This window comes from Trypanosoma brucei, chromosome 10 (genome assembly GCF_000210295.1).
Source record: "Trypanosoma brucei gambiense DAL972 chromosome 10, complete sequence".
Lineage (NCBI taxonomy): Eukaryota > Euglenozoa > Kinetoplastea > Trypanosomatida > Trypanosomatidae > Trypanosoma > Trypanosoma brucei.
Genome location: NC_026743.1, coordinates 949,015 through 968,612, shown reverse-complemented (window position 1 = coordinate 968,612; position 19,598 = coordinate 949,015). Strand labels below are relative to the sequence as shown.

Sequence of the window (19,598 nt, the reverse complement as noted above, 5' to 3'; positions counted from 1 at the left end):
GGCATGTGTGCGCCTCTCTGCGGGAGTAAGTGAAAGAAGTGAGATTCCTCTTTCTTTGTTGTGTTGTCGTGAATATGAGATGGCAATGACACTTTGTTTCAGAGTTAGAACTTCTTGCGCATCGCACTAATAATTATTTCATTTTTCCTTTACTGCCTTCACTTATTTCTTTCTGTTCAGCGTAACATGTGGTGCCTTTTTCAAACCGCAGATAAACGTTTTGTATGTTCTCACATACGCTTGCACCTATTCGTATTTACGTGTAGGGTTGGGCGCATGCATATGTGGGTCGGCCTGTGTGCAGTGCGGAGGCCACATTTGTGTGGAGCTGTACAGTTGCTGGGTGATTCCAGTTTATTTAACCCTATTTTTCTTTCCTTCTATCTGTGGAAGAGATTTAAAAAAAAGCAACAACTTCTTCCATCAGTTGAAAGGGGAACGGTGACATGCATCCTTCTGCCTCATGTGGTATTCGAGCTGATCAGTTTTTGGGCCGTACCACCTTTTCTTTAGTGGGCCTTTCCGTCGTTATGCCGTCCCCCTGGTGATATTCCGTTAAACAAATGGACAGTGGGTTTATTTCTGCTCCATTTATCAGCGGGATAATACACCTGTTACTCCCATGCTTTCGTTCCTACTGAGTTGGAATTTACTTAATTTGGTTCCGTGTGTAGATTATACTAATGTCCACATTACCTCGTTTTGCCTGCTTCCCACGCTTACACTTTGAAAAGCAAGAATGGAGGCGTCTCAATTCTTTTTTTTTTTGCGCTCTTCTTGCGCGACTTTATGCTCCCACATGAAGTACCTGTTGCCTTGTCCGCTTCGAAGGTGACTTTTCTTCTCGCTGCTTCTCAACCATGGGTTAAAAGTGGAAGACAATCAAACCGATTTTTAGGAAGTAGTTCCGTTCTGACACTTTGTTTCCTACTTTTACCTGGGTTGAGAGTGAGGAAACGGAAGAACAGGTTAAGTTGTATACCTCAGGCGCGAGCTAATTGTTAGGCGACTGACTTTCTCCTTTATTATTATTATTATTGTTGTTGTTGTTGTCGGCGCAGGATGAACCGTCTATTCGGTCGGAAGAAGGACACACAGAAACCAACACTTGAGGACGCGAGTGTCAAGATCAGTGCCCGCTGTGACGCTGTGGATGCGCGCGTGAGTAAAATAGATGCAGAACTCGCCAAACTAAAGGAGTGCATCCAGCGGACTACAGGCGCCACGCAGCAGCGGCACAAGCAACGTGCCATACAGCTACTTCAGCAGAAGCGACTGTACCAAAATCAGCAAGATGTTTTAATGCAGCAGCAATTCAACATTGACCAACTACAGTTTACTACCGAGTCGGTTAAGGATGCCAAACTGCAGGTGGATGCCATGAAGGACGCGACAAAGACGCTGAAGCGGGAGTTCAAGAAAATGTCTGTAGCGGATGTGGAGAAATTGCAGGATGAACTGCTTAACCTCTATGAGGATGCGCAGTACGTTCAAGAAGCAATGGGTCGTTCCTACGATATTCCTGACAGTATCGATGAGGATGAAATGTTAGGCGAGTTGGAGGCACTCGCAATGCAATCAGGGAATGAAGCGGATTCGAGTTATTTGTCGGACGCACTTGCTATGCCTAGTGGGAGGTTACCGGACCTTATGAGTAACACCCAGCAACAGCAGGAAACTGAAACACCTGATCCGTATAAACTGGAAACACAGTTGGGACTGTAAAAACATCTCCGTCCTCTGTAGTCGGTTGAAGATATATGTGTAGTCAAAAAGAAAAAAAAGTGATAAGGAACAGATGCAGTTTGGTAAGCGTAATTAGCGCTTCTCACGCGGAACTTGTGTTTAATGACATTGTTGTTTGTTCCTTCCCCTGTTTGATTTCTTAGTCCGTCGCTATGAGATGGGAGCAGGAAGTGTTTTTTTTTTTTTTGCGTGCCTTTGTTGTGACTTGGGTGATGTGTAAGGCATAACGCGATGTTTTAATCGTCCCTCCCCCAGTTCCCCTTCAGCACTTGGGCGTTCCCTCTTTATGCATATATAGATATATACATATGTATGTATCTCAATAAATGTATGCTCTTTTTACTCTTTAGCGCAGTGTCATTCTCTTATACTCTTTCGCTGAGGTGCGGCTTGTCGCTTTCCTGATGCCACCGCAGCTTTCACTTCAGTTTATTTGCTGAATCATCGACTTGCCACCAATAGCCGTCAAAGAGCCGATCGTTCTTGTACTTTCCTCCGACTCCAACTTTCTTTTGCTCATTCGTGTCCCGGCACTTCTGATGATGTTCATTGGTTTGTTTGTTTGCTTTGAAGATTCCCCTAATAGGGGATTATTTAACTGTATACTGACAAAGATGTGCGACTGAGGTAGCGGGTAGTCGTACTCGTATTTACAGTTCTGTACCATATACAGAGGATGTGACAGGGAGAAACAGAAGATAAGGAGAGGGGGAAAAGTTGCGCTGTGGTGGTTCCACACCTGATCAGGTGGTAGGTGCATTCGAGATGTGCCAAATTTTTCAGAATTTAGTACGCGTCATTCACTTCATGACGTATTTGGTCGTTCTCACGTTATCCCCTTTGCTTTTGTTTATCTCTTCTTACCACACAATCTGAGAAGTTACTGGCGATGTCCAGTGCAGAGGAGGATCATTACTATTTCCTTTATTTTTTACCTTCTTTACACACGTAGGTGTAAGAACCTGTGGGGCTACCGACTACTGCTTTTCTTAGTGTAAGAAAAATTAGGAAAAGTAAGTGCGTTTCATGACAGAAGTGAAGGGGCACCATCTTTCGGAGGAAGTGGCATCCTCCACACGGCAGGTGGCGGAACTGGCTTGTGCAGGTGGAGCGGAACGTGCAGACAGTGTTAAAGTTGCTCTGAATAAAATGGCATGCGTGATATCATGTACAAAAACGACTAAGAGAAGGCGTCGTGTCCATGTCGGGAATAAATGTGAGCGAACCGTAAAAAGCAAGGTGTGTGGAAAAAGAAACAAAAATACCGATGGAGCGAAAGGGAGTACGAGTGTTTCGTCAGTGGTCAAAAGTACACATGTTGGTGGCAGAGACACATCCCGCGGATCGAAGAACGTTGGAGATTCTAAGAAAAAGACGGTTGCTATGAATAGGAAAACAGAACAACAGAGAAAATCTAAAGCAAGGAAATTCGGGGACTACTTTGTTTCGTTCCTCCGTAAGATGAGTCTGGCCAGGGAAACAGCGGCTGCAGGGGTGCGTGCGTCCGGTCCTACGGCGGAGGAGGCGAGTTTACCATTCCAAAAGACTTCATTTCCTCCAACACGTCAGGTGCGTGGGAGGGAGAGTTCGAAGGAACCCAAGCTGTCTTCTTCCTTTTTACCCGATTGTGTGCAAAATCAGCGGTTTCATGTCGCTCTGCCTTTGCTCCCCCCACGCATGCACGATATATTTGGTCGTCATACCCTTAACCTCGGACCACCGTCTGTTGGCTCAACTCAATCACATCAGAGCACCATGGACTCGAATTGTGCGACTTCCACTTGTAGCTTTGCTGTGGCTTCCCTTTCTTCATTATTCCCGACGAGTGCCATCAAGTGTGGGGATGAAGAAGCCCTTTCTTGTTTTTTCCCAGCAATACATAATGGCGGTTGGTTCGGTACAGCATCCGATTTCATTGAGCACTGTGCATCAGTCTCTCACAAAATTTTCTGTGAAGGTGCTCCGTTGTTTCCCCTGGTTACTGTAAAGGAGCAGCAGGGAGCAGTTGATGAATTCAAAGAGAGTACTCCTCCGATTGAAGCCGTGGAAATCAAAGGGACAAGTGTAGAGAAAAATGGAGGGACACAACCCCTCTACTCTGAAGTCGTGTGTACCGGTGCTACAATGAAGTTTGGTCTTCTACAGCATAACCAAGGACAGTACGCGTACTACTGGTGGTTCATGCGCGTTCACATGGCGACGGTTCAACTCGGTCGGAAAGAATGGGACTTTTCAATAGCAGTGCCGCAAACAACGCCTCGTTATGCTCACACGGCCGCGGAACTACGGCGGGTTGGTGAACTGTGGTGCAGCTATCGTTTTTTTTCGGCTTCTGTGGCAACTGGTGTGGCTAAGCGGATAGTGTTGTCCCCAGATTTGCAGTGGCACGTGCTACGAGTGGCCACTATCCACGTAACACATGTTGTTCGGGACGCATATTTGAGTTTGTCACATTCCTTGGATGTAGTTGACACATTTTATAATTCTGACGAACGCGTGATGAGCTCTTTGACTGCACACGTAACTGATAGTGGCTCGGCAGACGTAAAAGTTTACGATGCAGCCATGAATGCTTCTCTCGCTGTCCTTCTCAGTGCCACCAGCGTTATGCGTGACCCCTTGAGTAAAAGTGAAGCCAAGTCACTCGCTACCTTCTCTACGCACGTAGCCACGTCCATAGTTGAAGTAATTGAACAAAAGAGCGGTGTGAGGTTCCCTTTTCGTGGGACGTATAATACTCCGGCTTCTCATGTGAAAAATACGACTATCACCGAAGATGGAGAAAAATCCGCATCCATGCTTCATGTTCAATCGTACAATGTTACTGACAGTGTTGGCTCCGTGTTTGATGTGGAGGAGGAGGAACACATCATGTCCTTAGCACTGTGGATGTACCTTCGTGACGCGGCGTGCGCTCAATTTCCTATGAGTGACTGAGGTTGAAATTGTAATGGACACATCTATGTTTGTTTTTTTTTTTTGCAAAGGTTATGGTTTGCTTTTCATTTTCTTTTTATTTGCATTTTTCAGACACAATTGCCCTTATTCGTTATCCTCTTTTTTCTTCTTTGGGTGACTGCCCATTGTTTATGTGTCGTTTTATTTATTTTTTGTTATTATTTTTATATTTTTATACTTATTCACATGATTTCCGAACAGAGCGACGGATATAATAACCTTGGAGGGGAAAAGTGGTTGGTCCTGTACAATGTTGTCACTAAAATTTAAAACAAGTGGCAAGACAACGTTCAACTTAACATAAAAAAAAGTGTTACTGTGGGCCATCCTCCCACTTCTTCGATGATGCACTCACCAGGATGACTATAATTACTGTTATTCGCATACCGAAACCTCTTCCTTTTTGCGTATTTGCCGTTTTTTTTTTTTTATGTAACTGTCAAACCTCAATGGTTGGTATTGTGAATGGTCGCATTGCCGCCGCGTCGTGCTATAAAATTCACTGAAAAACCTCTGTTCAAACACTAGAACCAAAAAGGAACTTCGATAGTAGCAAGCGCAAATGGTCAGACCGCATCTTCGTCACTACTGCGTGGTTGGGCGGGAGACGCCCTCGGAGAAGAATCCTCAACCCACCGTATACAAATTTGAGGTTTTTGCACCGAACTTTGTCGTGGCAAAGAGCCGCTTCTGGCGCATGATGCGTGAGAAAAACAAGGTGAAGTCAACACACGGCGACGTTCTCTCCTGTAAGGTGGTGAAGGATCGCAAACTGGCTGCCCGCAATTACAGCGTGGATATTGCATATTACAGCCAGCGTTGTGGTTATACGCACATGGTGAAGGAGTTTCGTGATGTGTGCAAAGCTGGTGCTGTAAGTCAGGCTTATAATGACCTCGCCTCACGCCACCGCGCGCGGTATCACAACATTGAAGTGCTTGGCGTAAAGAGCATCCCGAACCACGAAGTACGCCGCCTGAACGTGGCGCAGTTCCACCCACACAACCTGTCGTTCCCGCTCCTGCAGCGCCGTGTGAAGGCGCCACGCAAGGACCGTGTCATATTTGTGAAGAAGAACTCGAAGCGGGCAGTGGTTGCATAGTGGTGCTGAAGCCGGTGTATGCTATCGCAAGGGGGAGGGAATTGTGGAGGGTGGGGACTCGGATGAATGTACCCAAGTGTGATTATGAACTTCGGAATGGAACCGCCACCTGCGGGAGGAGACGGGTGTTTTGTTTGAAAAATGTGATGCAGTGCGTTACTTCAAGGAGCTTCTGGCATCCTAGGAACCTTGAACAATATGCTTCGTTCGACGTCATCAGACGCCAAGCGACGAACAGCATGTTTCTGACAACACTCTCGTGGGCCGCTCAGTTTTTTCTCGCCGTTTTAGTTCGCCAGAGGCCGTGCTTCACGTACAATACAGGGGATAAGGTTGGCTGGTCTTACATCCTCTTCGCCTTTAGGGATCGATGTGTGGTTTTGCACCTTGTTTCCAACGTTCATCTTAATGTGCTTTTGCCTATCTGTTCCATTTTCTTTGGTGCATATATGTGTTTTTATTTATTTTTAATTCTTAAAAAAGTAATAATCAACGTGTATGTGAGCCTGTTCTTGGATAGTTGGGATATCTTCAATAATCGTTTATCCGCTGGTTAGGCACATTATTTTTTTTCTTCCTTTGTCTCTTCTGTTTTCTTTGTTTCTTCTGTTTTTTGTTATCGCAGTGCCTTTCCCACAAGGGGCTTTTCTCCCCTGGTCGCGTAAAGTTTTCACAAAGTATTGGTTGGGGGAGACTGTAAAGGGTGAGGTGTTTGGTGAACGGGAAACAGGTAACAAGATCAAAAAAAAAAAAATTAGTCATTAGTTCCTGTTAAGGGAGTGCGAGCAAAGGGGAAATACGGGACAACATAAACATTAAGAGTGATAAACCCCGTACAAACATATTTGGAAAGGGGAAGAAAATCACAACCCTTGGGTCCCTGTAGTTTGGTCACCACCTGTGCCGCTGTTTTTTCTTTGCACAAGGTCGCCTGCATACAGCAATGTCACAGGCGGAAGCACAGAAGCAACGGCGCTGCCGCCTTATCCTCGTGTGCAGTGACGGCGACGCGGCGGATATCAGGTACATCGGTTTCATTCTTTCAAAGGCTGCCTGTCATTTTACTCCGCCAAGGGACAGCAGTGACGCTGACAGTGTAGCCACAAGGTCGTCGCGGGTTGTATTAGATGAGCAGGAAACTGATGACTTTGATCAAAATGGCGTCGTGGCAGAAGTGCAAGCAGCATTCATGAAGTATATGAGTGCAAAAAGGGGGACAAATGTTCCGGCAACCGCCATTGGGGCTGCTCCAGCAAAAGGTGGGAAACCCAAAGGTGGAAAAGCGGCCGGGGCATCGGGAGCCAAGGGTGCAACTGCACTTAGTTCTCCAACGAAGGGATCTCAAAAGACGCAGGCAGGCGATGGTAACTCGTGGTATTCGGTAGTGCATAATCGTCGTTGTACACGACCACTGGTGATTGTGCATCATATACCGTCATTCGATCGCCCAGAAGAGGATGCCGTCCTGGCAGCTGCATTACCGCGCAATCCAAATCCTGCAGATGCTGTTGCGACCATTCAAAAGGCTTTGTGTACAATTGTGGATGAAATGGAGGGTAGAACTGCGCCCGTATCTCGAAGAGTCTCCAGGGCTCGTTCAGTGTCGCTGCGCGGCGATGCCAGTGAAGGGTTAAAGGAAGCACCAAGGGTGGCTACACCGGTACCGCTTACGCGTATGGAGGCGCACGCAAAAGAGATGAGTATTCTCCCCGTTGTTGTTCCCATTCGAGATCCACGCGTGTTAGCGTTCTTGTTAGGACACGGGTGTGACACCCCACCCAAGCGGCTCGATATTCGTTTGGTTGTGAACTTCGTCGATGCACCCACTTCTCCGGGCGGTACGGCTCAAGTAGCGGGTGTGAGTTGTACTCCCTCTAGTCAGCGACAGCGGACAACACCTTCCTCTAAACGGCAACCGGGCCGTGACGCGGCAGCGGGGCAGACGGCTAGTGGGAGTAAGGAAGGCGACGTTAATACAGTGGCTCCCAGTGGCAGTTCATTTGCTGGAGTAATTGAACAGTGCGCGCGACTGGGGCTTGCTACAACGATAACTGATACCGATGCTGCTTTGCATGCGTACACCGCACTATGTATGCGTGAAATAGTAGAAAATCGTGGGGATGATAAGAGTTCTGTGATCAGGCGATGTTTAGATTCTGTGCTTCCCACTGTGTTCAACGTGGTGAGTAATATGACATATTACACTAGATGTATGTCCACTAAAGCGACGTATCAATGCCCGAATTTACCTTTACCTCTACCACAGGAGGAGGCTGCTACGTTCCCTCCGCCTTCTGGGGGATCTGTGGAGAGGGGTCGCCCGCACTTTTGTGAGGACGCTCCCCGATCTGTGTGTCCAGGTTGTGAACCCTCATTCCCTTTTAGGGACTGGTCGCACTACCTTCAGGGGAGGAAGGTCTGTGATCAGTGGACATGTGTATCTGCTCTGCACGCGCTCGCTGCACAGGTTACTGTGTCCCTTGCTAGGAGGCAAACTCCCAAATATGTGCGTCCTGTGCCACAAGAAGAACTAACTCCAGTGCATGAGGTGCATAGCACGCCTCATAGTGAAACTGTCAGTACTGGGAAGGAACTCTCTGGCACTCATTCTCTGCTACCCCAGTCTATATACTGTTATGCGGAAAAGGAACCCATATTGTCGGCCGCGTTTCCACGACACGAAGGTATAGATGACGAGCCTCTAAATGAGCAGATAGAAGCAGCTGTGGATGCTGCAACGAAGCGTCATGCCAGTGAGTCGAAGCTGAAGGACCGAAAGTCTCCAGGAAGGTTGCGAAAACAAACCCAGTCACCATCACCGATCCCACACTCCCCAAGTGAACTCGCTTCAACTCAGCACGAGGGCAGCGATCCCGCGGTAATGCTACCTCTGGATCACACAATGGATCGCCCCTTCCCACAACCCACGCAAAATGATGTGCGCTGCTTAACGCGGGAGTTTGTCCAAAAGGGGCTTGGAGTGTTCAAGCAAGATAATCCAATTACAATGACTCTCTCTTTGCCAAACGGGGGAAGGTCATATAGTTCGATGCGCGCGCAGGAGCTGCTGGAAGAACCAATGAACGGACTTGTCTTGAACATGGCGGAGGAGGGTGTGGACTTACGTTTATTGGAGCGCGTAGAAAAGCTGTTCTCGTGCACAGACAGGACATCTGGAGTTACGTTTGACAAGATAAGAGAGGCAGCGGAGGCTGCCGCTCTTAGGGCTCCCTTTGTCGACGAAAAACTGCAGCGAAGTGTAGAACGGAGTTTGACACCCCGGGAACGGACGCACGTTCTTCAGTGCTTTTTCCTGGAAATGATAGCAGCTGCAATTGGCGTTAGTGACAAAGTTGTAAACGCCGACTTTCCAGAAGGCAGGCAATCCAACAGTGTGTCTATCACCGCGTTAACACCGTCGTTACACGAGGGGTTTTATCCGAACGCGCGACCGCTTGAGGAGAACATTAGCAAACGTGCTGCGATCCGGTGCCTCAATGACTTCTCCTCCCGCTTTGGTGAACACCTCTGTCGATTGGTGCGGTGCGTAGTACCGGACCCCCTCGAGTCAATATACGGTAATCTTGCGATGTTCCGTTCTGTGGGAGCGGAAAACACACGTGTACGGGATAAGGTTGTTGCCGTTATGGCGGGTGGGGTGGTCACACCAATACAGCGGCAATCGATACGTGTATGGTGTCACTATATTTCTGGTGTGCCGTCACTCGACCAGTTTAACGAGTTACTTTCTTCTGAGTCGGTGTGTCTCGGTACAACTTTAACCTTACCAACGCTGTCGAGCGCACCAACGGACATCGCCAAGACGTTTGGTGCGACGCAGTGTTTTGGAGGAGATCTGGGTGATGCTATAAGAGTGCAACTCCTGCGGGATCTACGCAATTCTCCACAATTTATTATTCCTCAACATGAGGAAGTAGTGAGGGGAAGGGGTGTTTGGCGCTCTGAAGGGGACATCCAAACAGCACTCGAAGGACGACATACTTTGTACCCGCACGACAATAGTATTATTGAGGTGATTACGACTGACCGTAGCCGAATTTGCCGTTATGTGAGGGCGAGTGAAATAATATGCACGCTCCACTATTATATTGCACCACCACCCCGCGCTGCTCCCTCTTCCTCTCCCGCTGTCACTAATGCCACGTCTACTTCCGCTCAAACGGCTGGCGAAGCGGTGGACGGAGACTTTTCTGCATGCTCCTCTGCACCTCCATCGTCACGGCGAAAGGAGGAAGAGCTTATGTACTTCACTGCGGCCTTTGATGACGGTGTGGTCCTTACCTGCTCTGCACGACCTCGTTACAGGCTCCAATATGCCAATTCTACTATTAACAGCGACAAAGATGGCGCCTATGGAAGTGGCTTCACTCCGCGCGACGCACTGAATGGACGGGGAAGGTTGCAATCGCGGAAGAGCATAGGTCCTTTTTCTGGCCGAGTGCGTGGCGGTTTGCCGGGTTCAGCTCAGGGTCCAACACAAGCACTTAAGCGCCGCTTGTCCCGTAGGCCCAGGAGTAGAAGCAGAGGTGAAGACGACGGGTCAAACTCTGGTAAGAATGCCCAGGAAGGGATGACACGAACTTTCCCTGTTGATGATAGTGGCTCTATCCTATTGTGGCCTGCTGTGAAAGATCCAAAACACCCGCATGAGACTGCCGTTCAACTTCCAGTACAGCATGGTGTTCCAGCGGTGGCAATCACAGTTTCTGCTGGTGGTGTGAGCGTTCATAACGAAGAGCACGAAGGAATCCTGTGGTTGTCGAGACACGATTCCATGCGACATCCCGTTCCAGAATTAGTACGTTGTGCGCATTGTGTAGGAGAGGAAGTGGTATTGCAGAGATCCATGGAGGTGGAGGTTCGTCGGGCTCTTATTGAAGACTCAGGGATTGTGTGCCGATACTTTCACTCCGGCACGACCCAGATGCTGTACCCAGACGGTATGATAGTAACAGGTTATCCCGTGGCCCCTGTAGGTGGGGTTTCAAGCACTCAAGAAGATGGTGCGCAACCCGTTGTTGAAACAGTATTAACACCCGAGGGACTGTGCTATGTGCGGGAAGTAGGCCTGGAAGAGACCGGGAGCCTTCATCCCGTTCCATCAGGAAACGTGGAGTCCTGTATGACGTATGATCGTTGCAACCACTGCCACACAATGTCGCGGGCCGATGGACTTATTGTGGTTACGTACAATAAGTATTTTCCCCATAAAACCAAGAAGGAGGGCAATGCTGCAAGTCTCGGGGCAGGAAAAACGGATCAAAAGCACGGGTGTGGTGGTGGTTTCGATGAAATGGTACTCGCTCGCGTTGCGCTCCACGTTGATGGAACGTGCATCACTAGTCTCTTAGGTGGTCTTCTGCATGGAGCAGATGAGCATCTTCCCGTCCCACTGGCCCCATTACTGGAGGACGCAGCCGCCGTACAAAGCTCATGCGATGCGGATGTGCAGTACTGTGTGGAAGGCCCCTTTTTTCCGCGTGTGTTCCTTTGTGCGCCACTTTATAAACCCGTCGATAACCAAGCTTCCCGGGCTTCCCGTGCGGAGGTATCTTTCGGAGTGGGCGATAACCCCAAGGTTTCGTCGCAACTGAACGATAAAGATGCTTCGCACGATGGGAACAACAATAGGGGGCTTTTGTCTCCCCTTTCTCAAGGTGCCGAAGAAAATGCAAATTCCTCTTATGTCGCTTCGTTTGCCCGTGATCCAGCTCCCACGAACGACCCCAAACCATATGACCGGTTTTACGTGTTGTTTGGCGATGGAACGGTGTTACGGCGGCGCGTCATATACCGTGGAATGCGCGGTACAGTCACACCTTTTCTTGAGACTCTTTTCACTCGCCGAAGCGAGACATCCGTGCGCATACTCCACGAGTCCGGTGTTGTTATTGTAGAACCTGCCGAAGCGGGGTTGCGGAACAGATCGTCGGTGATGTCGATGGCTGTGGGTGAGGGCTTTCCTGTATTTGACGTAGCCCTTGGTGGGTTGCGGTTAGTGGATGGACGACAGCACCTGACCGAAGTCAAACATCTTTACTCTTCAGGTCCTGTGCAGTCAAGCATTCGAGGGTACACGCTGGAACACCTACTCAGGCAACTTGTCCTTCCAATGTATACACCACATAAGGTAACGAAGGCGCGGTGGCAGGCAATGCGCCGGGAGGAGATTGAAGCGGAAGAAGAGGACAGACGGAACCGCATCAGTGGAAAGTGCCCCCCTTTAACCAACCGACTGCGTGAAATAGCCGAGGAGTTTGTTATTGCCAACAACTTGTTGTCTATGAGCCTACTTAAGTCTGCCGCCCAGGAAAGCAAGAGGTGCAGCGAACCTCCGAGTGCGTCTGACGCCAAGTTGCCTGGCTCAGCTACCCCCATATGGGGCCAACGCACCCAACATGACAACCTGCTTAAAAATGCGGCAAATGTCCAACCGAGGGAGCGCCCACAACTCGTAGATGTGTTCGACGCACAGTCCTATTTTCCACAGGACTCCTCCCCCCCAACGGTTATTGCCCCGCTTTTTTTCTCCGAGATGCAGGACGGTAGAGTTGTTCAATACCTTCAACTACGTGACGTGAACGACTTCATAAGGGAGAGGGCATCTGGAGTGACACCTGTATTTTTGTCTCTTAGCACCTGCACCGGCGAGCCAGGGGTGCAACAGATGACTTTTTTGCGACTGGCTGAAAACAAGGAAATGATTGACGCTGATGAACCTAGCGTGAACAAGATGTCGTTGCATCGATCACCCTATAACTGGGGTACGTCACATGCAGTGACAGCGTCTTCGCTCGCAGCAGAGTGTGGTCTTACTGATGCAAGAACCGGTGCTGCTGGAAATGTTATGATGTTGGGGTCAAAACTTGGTGAAGCTGTCAATCAGCAGCGCAACCTTGCTTTGTTCTCAGGTGGCATAAGCTTGTTTCCCACGTCGCGTTGGTTACCGGTCGTGCTACAACCGCCGCGGAGATTTCTGAAACATTGTCGGCATTCCATGAAAGATACTGGGAAAGTAAACTTTAAGGCAGATTCTGCCTTTTCCGGTGACCGTATCGGTGGAGGGGCAAACGTGATTGATGCTCCTGCAGGTTCCCACAATTTGACGGTGGGCGACTCTCCAATTGAACAGCTTCGCATGTTTTTCAAATTTTCTGATGTCGCAGGGGTTGTCCAACAGCTTCTCCTATTGGAGGTTTCGCGCCGGCAGCGGCAGTTGGCATCGCTTGTGCAGTACTCAAAAGCTGCGGGCACCACATGCGGTTTTGGGGGAACGCTAGTGGATGATCCACTCTGCGAAGGGAGTGAGAGGCCTACCGCTGATGAAACCGCAAGTTTCAATGGCACAGCACCGGTGGAGTGACTAAGGAAGGGGTCGTGTTTCCTAAAGAATAGAAGGAGGTTTTACTTAGCTTAGTGCGCTATCCCCCCTTTTCGGTATTTTCTTCAAACCTCCCCTCATTTATACCACATTTCGACTACCTTTTGTATTCTTCTTGGTGTTTTGTGATCTTCCAGAAGAATCTGAAATGTTGAGTTATACCTCATGTTCGTGGGCATGGAGGACATGTAAATTCACTAGGAGTGAGTGCTTTTTGATAGATCAACAAGTTGTGATTGGTTCACCGCTTCGCTCACCCACTGAGCATTCCACTCCTTTTTTTCGTGAACATCTTCACTTTGCTTCTTTCTCCTTGCTCCATATGAAACCATGCACCCTCAACATCACCTTCGTTATTTATGCTTCTCTCAATTACAATTCAACAATCTTCGCGTCGTGCTTAAACGCAAATGGTACGTAGGTAACGGGTTCACCAACTTTATACGCTCATAAAGAAGCGAAAATAGAAAGTAAAAAAAGGAGAAGAAACATCATAATTAACTGATATTAATCATAAAAAACGTGTTTTGTAAACCCCTGAAGGCTTAACTACATTCCGGATCAAGAGGGAGTAATTTATTGCTTGCAATGTGGAAGCAAGATATTGGGCAGTGGGTTGAACGCAAGGGGCGGAAGGGTTGGACGAAGCAGCCACAGGTTTCGCCACCTCAACCTTGCACGTACACATCAGGACCTCAGCGCTTACCGGTGCGTGTTGGTTTCGTTCCTGAAGGATTTGAAGAGAAGGGCGAACACCCTGCGGTATTTTCCACTGCCTCCGCGGCTTCACATGCGGATCAAGCAGCAGCCGCACCGTCATACGCTGGGCAACAATGGGTTACTGTGTACGGTGTGTCACCTACATCGATTCTAGATGTTCGTGAGAGTCTGGACGTTATGTTTGGCCGCACACTGATGCACAAACTCCCTACACGAGCGGCTGTACCCAGCGGTGGGCTGACTTCTACTTCAGTTGTTGGTCACAGCAGCCAGCAAAACTGGTTCTACGTCAAGTTTGAGGATCCCGTCGCCGCAGCCCGGGCGGTTTATCAAAGCCCCCTGATTGTTTCTGCGCCTTCCACGAACAATTTACACAGGGCTGCAGTGTGCGGAACGGAATCTAAAGTGCAAGACGGCCGAGTTAATGGAGCTTCCCGTGAGGAGGCGGTTGGAATTGCGTGGTGTACAGATGAATTGTTCTTACAGGAGCAGCTGAAGCAGGAACGGCTAATTAAGTCTCTGGAAGGGAGGCGCGAGGGGAGCGAAAACAACTACTGCGGGGAAACGTTACTTGAGGAGGGAGGAGAAGGTGTCCGCAATACGGCTGGAGCAACGCCGTGTGGTGCGGACAGGTTACAAAAGGCGTCTTTGACACCGTTTGTAGTAGAAGGACGCCCAGGGTTGAGATCGGCTGCTTCTTCACGCGGACTGGGGAGTCTCATTCGTGAGGCACTTTGCTCCCCATGGAGTGCTCGGTGGACTGCCAGCCCCGCTCATACTCATGACAGGTCTGATGCTGACACAAGCGGGTGCGGTAACACTAACACCAGGGGGTCCTCCTCTCCTTCTTCCACCACCTCAACTGCAAACACGCAAGTGTTTCATGAAAATGGTTCCGGTGGACTCGGCGCGACCGTCTGTAAGGGAGCAAGCAGTGAAAGCAACCGTAACGGAGGAGTATCTCCCTTAACTGAGGCGACAATTCCATCGTGTCTTCTGGCGCGAGGGCGCCGCTATCACCACGACGCGGAACATCAGATAAGAAGTGCTCAGCCGACACTGCCACTCCCCGGAAATTACTCGGTTCTTTGTGCATTTAAAGCAGACGTGACGGAACGCGGTCTGTTTAAACGTGTGATCCGTGGGATTCTTTACATTCCCTGTCGAGTCAAACAACTGCTCGTAAAGGGCGATGAGAGAACAGTAAATAATAATGCTAACTTCACAGAGTCTGGTGAAGCACGTTTTTTGCTCGACGTTGTTTCCCAGGGTAGGAAGCGGCGTGCCATGATCCGAAACCGTCACTATGGCGCCGCCAGCCGCCTCCACTCTGTGGACGATCATAGTTCCGGACAGGTTTCTACCCCGGTGCTTGCAGAGTGGGCACCGACTCGTTGGCACGAAAGCAGTTCTCTGTACTCTCTCTTCGTGATATTGTTGCTTATTATCATCTCGCGCACTGTTAATTACGCTGACATGCGGCACACATTCACACGTGGAAGGGGTGAAGATGTCCTCCAATCCAGTAAAAAAATTGTGGATCGTCGGGATGGCCCTACCGGAAGTTCACAACAGCCGTTTAACGAAGTTGTACCGAACGTATTGTTGATCGACAGAGTTCATGGAAGCGACAAATACAGGGCAAAAACACTCTGATATTTTACCCAAGAAGAACAATTTGTGGTGGTATGTTATATGTCCAGTTTCCTACGACAGAGGTTTGGCAACACCAAAAATACGAGACCAGCATGGGCAGTGGTGCTAAGATAGATGAATTCTTTCCATTCGGATTATCCGTTTATGTTTCATCACTTTATTACCTCTTGGGTGTAAACTGTTAACATGGTGTGCAGAGGTAAATACATTCGCACTTATTCAAAGTGTGTCATTCAATGGTTCTTTCTACCTGTACACATGCTTGAGTTAATATTTAAAAAACAAGAAATTCTTTTTCTTTTTTTTTAAAAAAAGTCCCCATTGCTCAACCATTTTTTTGTTCTTGTAAATGGCTGCGTATTACACTTTTGCAGTTGACATACCATGCTTTCCATCGTTGTGAATGTTTATCTTGTTGTAAAGGGACTTGAGATCAGAATCAGCTGTGGTTATAGCTACAAGTACTGCTTATACAAATGACCACAGAGCTTAACAGTTTTCGGGTGCGTAAGTCAGAAGGCGCTGAAGGTGAAGAAGAAGATCCAGCCCTAACAGAGCTCGTGTTCAAGAAACTTCGACAAACGTTCCTCTGTCCAATATGTCACCGGCCGCTTCAAGAAAATCCCACCGCTTTGGACGTTTGTGGGCATGTATTTTGTCACAGTTGCATCGTCAATGCGATTGAAAAAAGTTCCCCTTCTGTGAAAGATCCTTGGGAAGAAGACGAGAGGCAACTTACCGAAAACAGTCATGGGGACCAATGGAGCAGTCCACAAAAAAGAAATAGTAGAGGGAGGGGAAATATCAACGACGTCCGAACGTCCCCAGTGGCGAAGTCCGGAAGAGGGCGTAGCACGAAACGCCTCAGACTAGGTCAGTCGTGCCCCATTTGCTCCGTTCCTGCTCAGATTTCAGATTTGATTAGTGTTTCATTGGTGAGCAATCTAGTTTCAGATATTATGAAACATCCATTGCTGTCCGCTGCACTAGTTAGTCCTAAAGGTAATGATGATAACGATCTGGTGAAGGCTGGACACATCGAAGAGGAAGAAGCGTTGGCACCTTCTGCAGAGGTTTCCCAGGTATTATCAACACTAAGTGGGGTGTCTCTGACAGGGAACGCTGGCGTCCAGACAGTGACACTGCAATCTAACAATGCACCCCCCGTTGCTGAGGAGGCAACTGGTGAACCTGAGAAAAAATCTGAACATGGAATCCACAGGCAGGCGATTGGTTCGCTGCCGTACTCGCCATCCGCAACTCCTATGGGCACATCACCTCTGTCGGTCACTAGCCACGTTTCTGTAAATACGACCAATCCGCATAGCACTGTCACGTTGTCTGACCACAACTTCCCCGTGTCAGTCCGCTCGCGTAGCGGCTCTCCAGAAGTTGTAGGTGGTGTACATCAGACGATGCCAGAACCCCACGGAAGGTCGAAAACGAGAGGGGTTGGTTGTTCCTCTCCGTCGGAAGTGTGTCGACCCCTAACTTCAAACGGGGATGCAGAAAATTCGGATGTTTTACGAAATTTTGAAGAGTTAAGTAGCTCTTGCTCCGAGTCGGGCTCTAGTCAAGATTTACAGCGGCATAGTGAACCATGTCATCGTACAAATGCCGTTGGTAGTGGAACTGCGGGGGGAGGTGCCTTAACACCTGTTGCGACGGCAGTGTCTACCAGTGTTCAGTCGAGTGCATCAACAAGGCACTTTTCCCAGAAACCTCAAGAAGACGTGGGTGTTATTGATAACGTAGGGGGAGATGCCTTAACACCTGTTGCGACGGCAGTGTCTACCAGTGTTCAGTCGAGTGCATCAACAAGGCACTTTTCCCAGAAACCTCAAGAAGACGTGGGTGTTATTGATAACGTAGGGGGAGATGCCTTAACACCTGTTGCGACGGCAGTGTCTACCAGTGTTCAGTCGAGTGCATCAACAAGGCACTTTTCCCAGAAACCTCAAGAAGACGTGGGTGTTATTGATAACGTAGGGGGAGATGCCTTAACACCTGTTGCGACGGCAGTGTCTACCAGTGTTCAGTCGAGTGCATCAACAAGGCACTTTTCCCAGAAACCTCAAGAAGACGTGGGTGTTATTGATAACGTAGGGGGAGATGCCTTAACACCTGTTGCGACGGCAGTGTCTACCAGTGTTCAGTCGAATACGTTACCAAAGGATGCACCAACTGTGCGTGAAGTAGGTGAAGGGGATGGGAAGGACAGCAGTAGCGACAGCAGCTTGAGCAGTGGCGACAGCAGCTTGAGTAGTAGTAGTAGCAGCAGTTTCTTTGGTGAAAGTTTCAACTTTCGAGTACATGCCCAGCGCTCAGAGATTCCCACTGAATCGGCACTCATTTTTGAGACAAAGGGCACAGCGAATACCCACGAGAACCAAGTACATAACGGCGGGGTTGCCATGACGCAGAATCTATCGTCATGTGATCCTGATATATGTTCTGGAAGGGAGTTATTAAATCACGGGAAAAATATTGCGGGAGGTTCGGGAGCTCGTGAACGCAGTACCTCTACGATCTCGACATCGCAGTTATCAGAGCATAAAGATGATGTGTTTAGGTTGCCGCACACCTTTTCGGTGGACGCTTCCGTAGAAAATTCAACCAAAACTGGCGAAGTCCTCGTTTCAGCGGCGCAGATGTTTGGTGCCAGAGTCCTTGATGAACGTATGGGTAGTGTTGACAGCCGTTTACGTATCTATGACCCCAAACCACAGAAAGTGATACGACATGTCTTTCGTCTCCCCAGTTGTCAGGGGTCTGGAGCTCCTGCAGAAACTCAATTGTGCTGGAAGGAGAGACATTATGCCGCTGCATCAATTACTTGCTCGTACTGTCTTATTATGCCCACGGAAGGAAGACTTGCTTCTATTAGTGACGACGGAAGTTGTATTAGTGACTGCGGTGGCGTGCCTTCCGCGAGAGATAGTAACCTAACGTCTATGACACCAACTACAGCTTGTGCGCTCGTGAGCGGTGCACTGGTAACCGACTTTAGGTGGATTGTCGAAAGTGTGGCAGCGCGGTGCTTGCTTCCTGCCCTTCAATATTCGAAAAGACCATCATGGTCTCGCCATGAGTCCGTTTCAACATGTGGGGGTAGTGGGGCGTCTGTCGACAACCAAACTCCGGGAAGGTGGGCGGCTGAAGGACATGCCTTTATGTTGCTGCCAGATAGTGTCCTTAAACTTCTCTTACAGCAACAAACGAGTGGAAGTATCAGCATGCGTGGATCATCTCGAGAGTTATCGGCTACAGTAACAGGAGGCTATGATTTCTGCAGCTGGCGCCGTCTGATTCTTCTCAGTGGTGGGGTACTTCTAAGGTTTCCGGAGGAGTGTGTGCGTCAGCTATTGCTGGATGCCATGTCCATGAGCTATAACGACGTTATGATAGGAAGAAATGGCTGTGATCACGACGAAAGAATGACAGCAGTGCAGAACGCGATGCATATGGCGAATGGTGCTGGGCGTAGTGTGTTTAACGTTGAGTGCTGCCCTGAGAGGTGTACCGCGAGTACGTTTTTAATACGAAACGTTATAATTTTGCGCGACTCCGTGTCCACTGGAAAAGATGCACCGAGCTCGGGTAGCCAACTACTGTTCAAGCGTCGCCTCGAGAGAATTCTACAGTCATTTAGCGTATTACTTTCCCTTGTACAGTCGAGGGAGGTAACCCCGGTCCGTGATGTGAGCCCTTCACAAGTTTTTGTAGGGTCGAAACCATTTGTAACGTTTGGTGACGTTACCGAAAGGTATTCCGCACCACATGTAATGCTGCGGTCAACAAAGTGGCTGCTCCGAACTTTTTCTGGAAGACTTCAGGATAGTTCATGTGAATCTTGTGTAGGCTCTGATCAGTGATTAGTCACAAAATGAAACTCAAAAAGAAAAAAGACGGGTTCATCGAAGCTGGAAGGTTTTTCGAGTCACGTGACCCACAGCGAACTATGAAGTAATAATATATATGTCTTTTTAAAGTCGACAACTTTCAGGTGAAAAA

The 19,598-nt window shown here is 48.8% G+C and overlaps 8 protein-coding genes across 8 annotated transcripts; 7 read left to right on the top strand and 1 right to left on the bottom strand.

Annotated features, from left to right (window-relative positions):
• Window positions 1-186: 186 nt before the first annotated feature.
• On the top strand, window positions 187-513 carry TbgDal_X4800 (hypothetical protein, unlikely; the record flags this gene model as incomplete). Its single annotated transcript, XM_011779357.1, has 1 exon — window positions 187-513. The coding sequence occupies one exon, from the start codon at window positions 187-189 to the stop codon at window positions 511-513; it is 327 nt and encodes a 108-aa protein (XP_011777659.1).
• A 549-nt stretch (window positions 514-1,062) lies between these two features.
• On the top strand, window positions 1,063-1,725 carry TbgDal_X4790 (SNF-7-like protein, putative; the record flags this gene model as incomplete). Its single annotated transcript, XM_011779356.1, has 1 exon — window positions 1,063-1,725. One exon carries the CDS (start codon window positions 1,063-1,065, stop codon window positions 1,723-1,725), a length of 663 nt encoding a protein of 220 aa, XP_011777658.1.
• A 445-nt stretch (window positions 1,726-2,170) lies between these two features.
• On the bottom strand, window positions 2,171-2,506 carry TbgDal_X4780 (hypothetical protein, unlikely; the record flags this gene model as incomplete). The annotated part of the gene is made up of 1 exon (XM_011779355.1): window positions 2,171-2,506. One exon carries the CDS (start codon window positions 2,504-2,506, stop codon window positions 2,171-2,173), a length of 336 nt encoding a protein of 111 aa, XP_011777657.1.
• A 266-nt stretch (window positions 2,507-2,772) lies between these two features.
• Window positions 2,773-4,683, top strand: TbgDal_X4770 (hypothetical protein, conserved; the record flags this gene model as incomplete). Its single annotated transcript, XM_011779354.1, has 1 exon — window positions 2,773-4,683. The coding sequence occupies one exon, from the start codon at window positions 2,773-2,775 to the stop codon at window positions 4,681-4,683; it is 1,911 nt and encodes a 636-aa protein (XP_011777656.1).
• Window positions 4,684-5,266: 583 nt separating this feature from the next.
• On the top strand, window positions 5,267-5,806 carry TbgDal_X4760 (60S ribosomal protein L18a, putative; the record flags this gene model as incomplete). Its single annotated transcript, XM_011779353.1, has 1 exon — window positions 5,267-5,806. One exon carries the CDS (start codon window positions 5,267-5,269, stop codon window positions 5,804-5,806), a length of 540 nt encoding a protein of 179 aa, XP_011777655.1.
• A 943-nt stretch (window positions 5,807-6,749) lies between these two features.
• Window positions 6,750-13,190, top strand: TbgDal_X4750 (hypothetical protein, conserved; the record flags this gene model as incomplete). The annotated part of the gene is made up of 1 exon (XM_011779352.1): window positions 6,750-13,190. The coding sequence occupies one exon, from the start codon at window positions 6,750-6,752 to the stop codon at window positions 13,188-13,190; it is 6,441 nt and encodes a 2,146-aa protein (XP_011777654.1).
• A 606-nt stretch (window positions 13,191-13,796) lies between these two features.
• Window positions 13,797-15,584, top strand: TbgDal_X4740 (hypothetical protein, conserved; the record flags this gene model as incomplete). Its single annotated transcript, XM_011779351.1, has 1 exon — window positions 13,797-15,584. One exon carries the CDS (start codon window positions 13,797-13,799, stop codon window positions 15,582-15,584), a length of 1,788 nt encoding a protein of 595 aa, XP_011777653.1.
• Window positions 15,585-16,060: 476 nt separating this feature from the next.
• On the top strand, window positions 16,061-19,459 carry TbgDal_X4730 (hypothetical protein, conserved; the record flags this gene model as incomplete). Its single annotated transcript, XM_011779350.1, has 1 exon — window positions 16,061-19,459. The coding sequence occupies one exon, from the start codon at window positions 16,061-16,063 to the stop codon at window positions 19,457-19,459; it is 3,399 nt and encodes a 1,132-aa protein (XP_011777652.1).
• Between the last annotated feature and the right edge of the window lie 139 nt (window positions 19,460-19,598).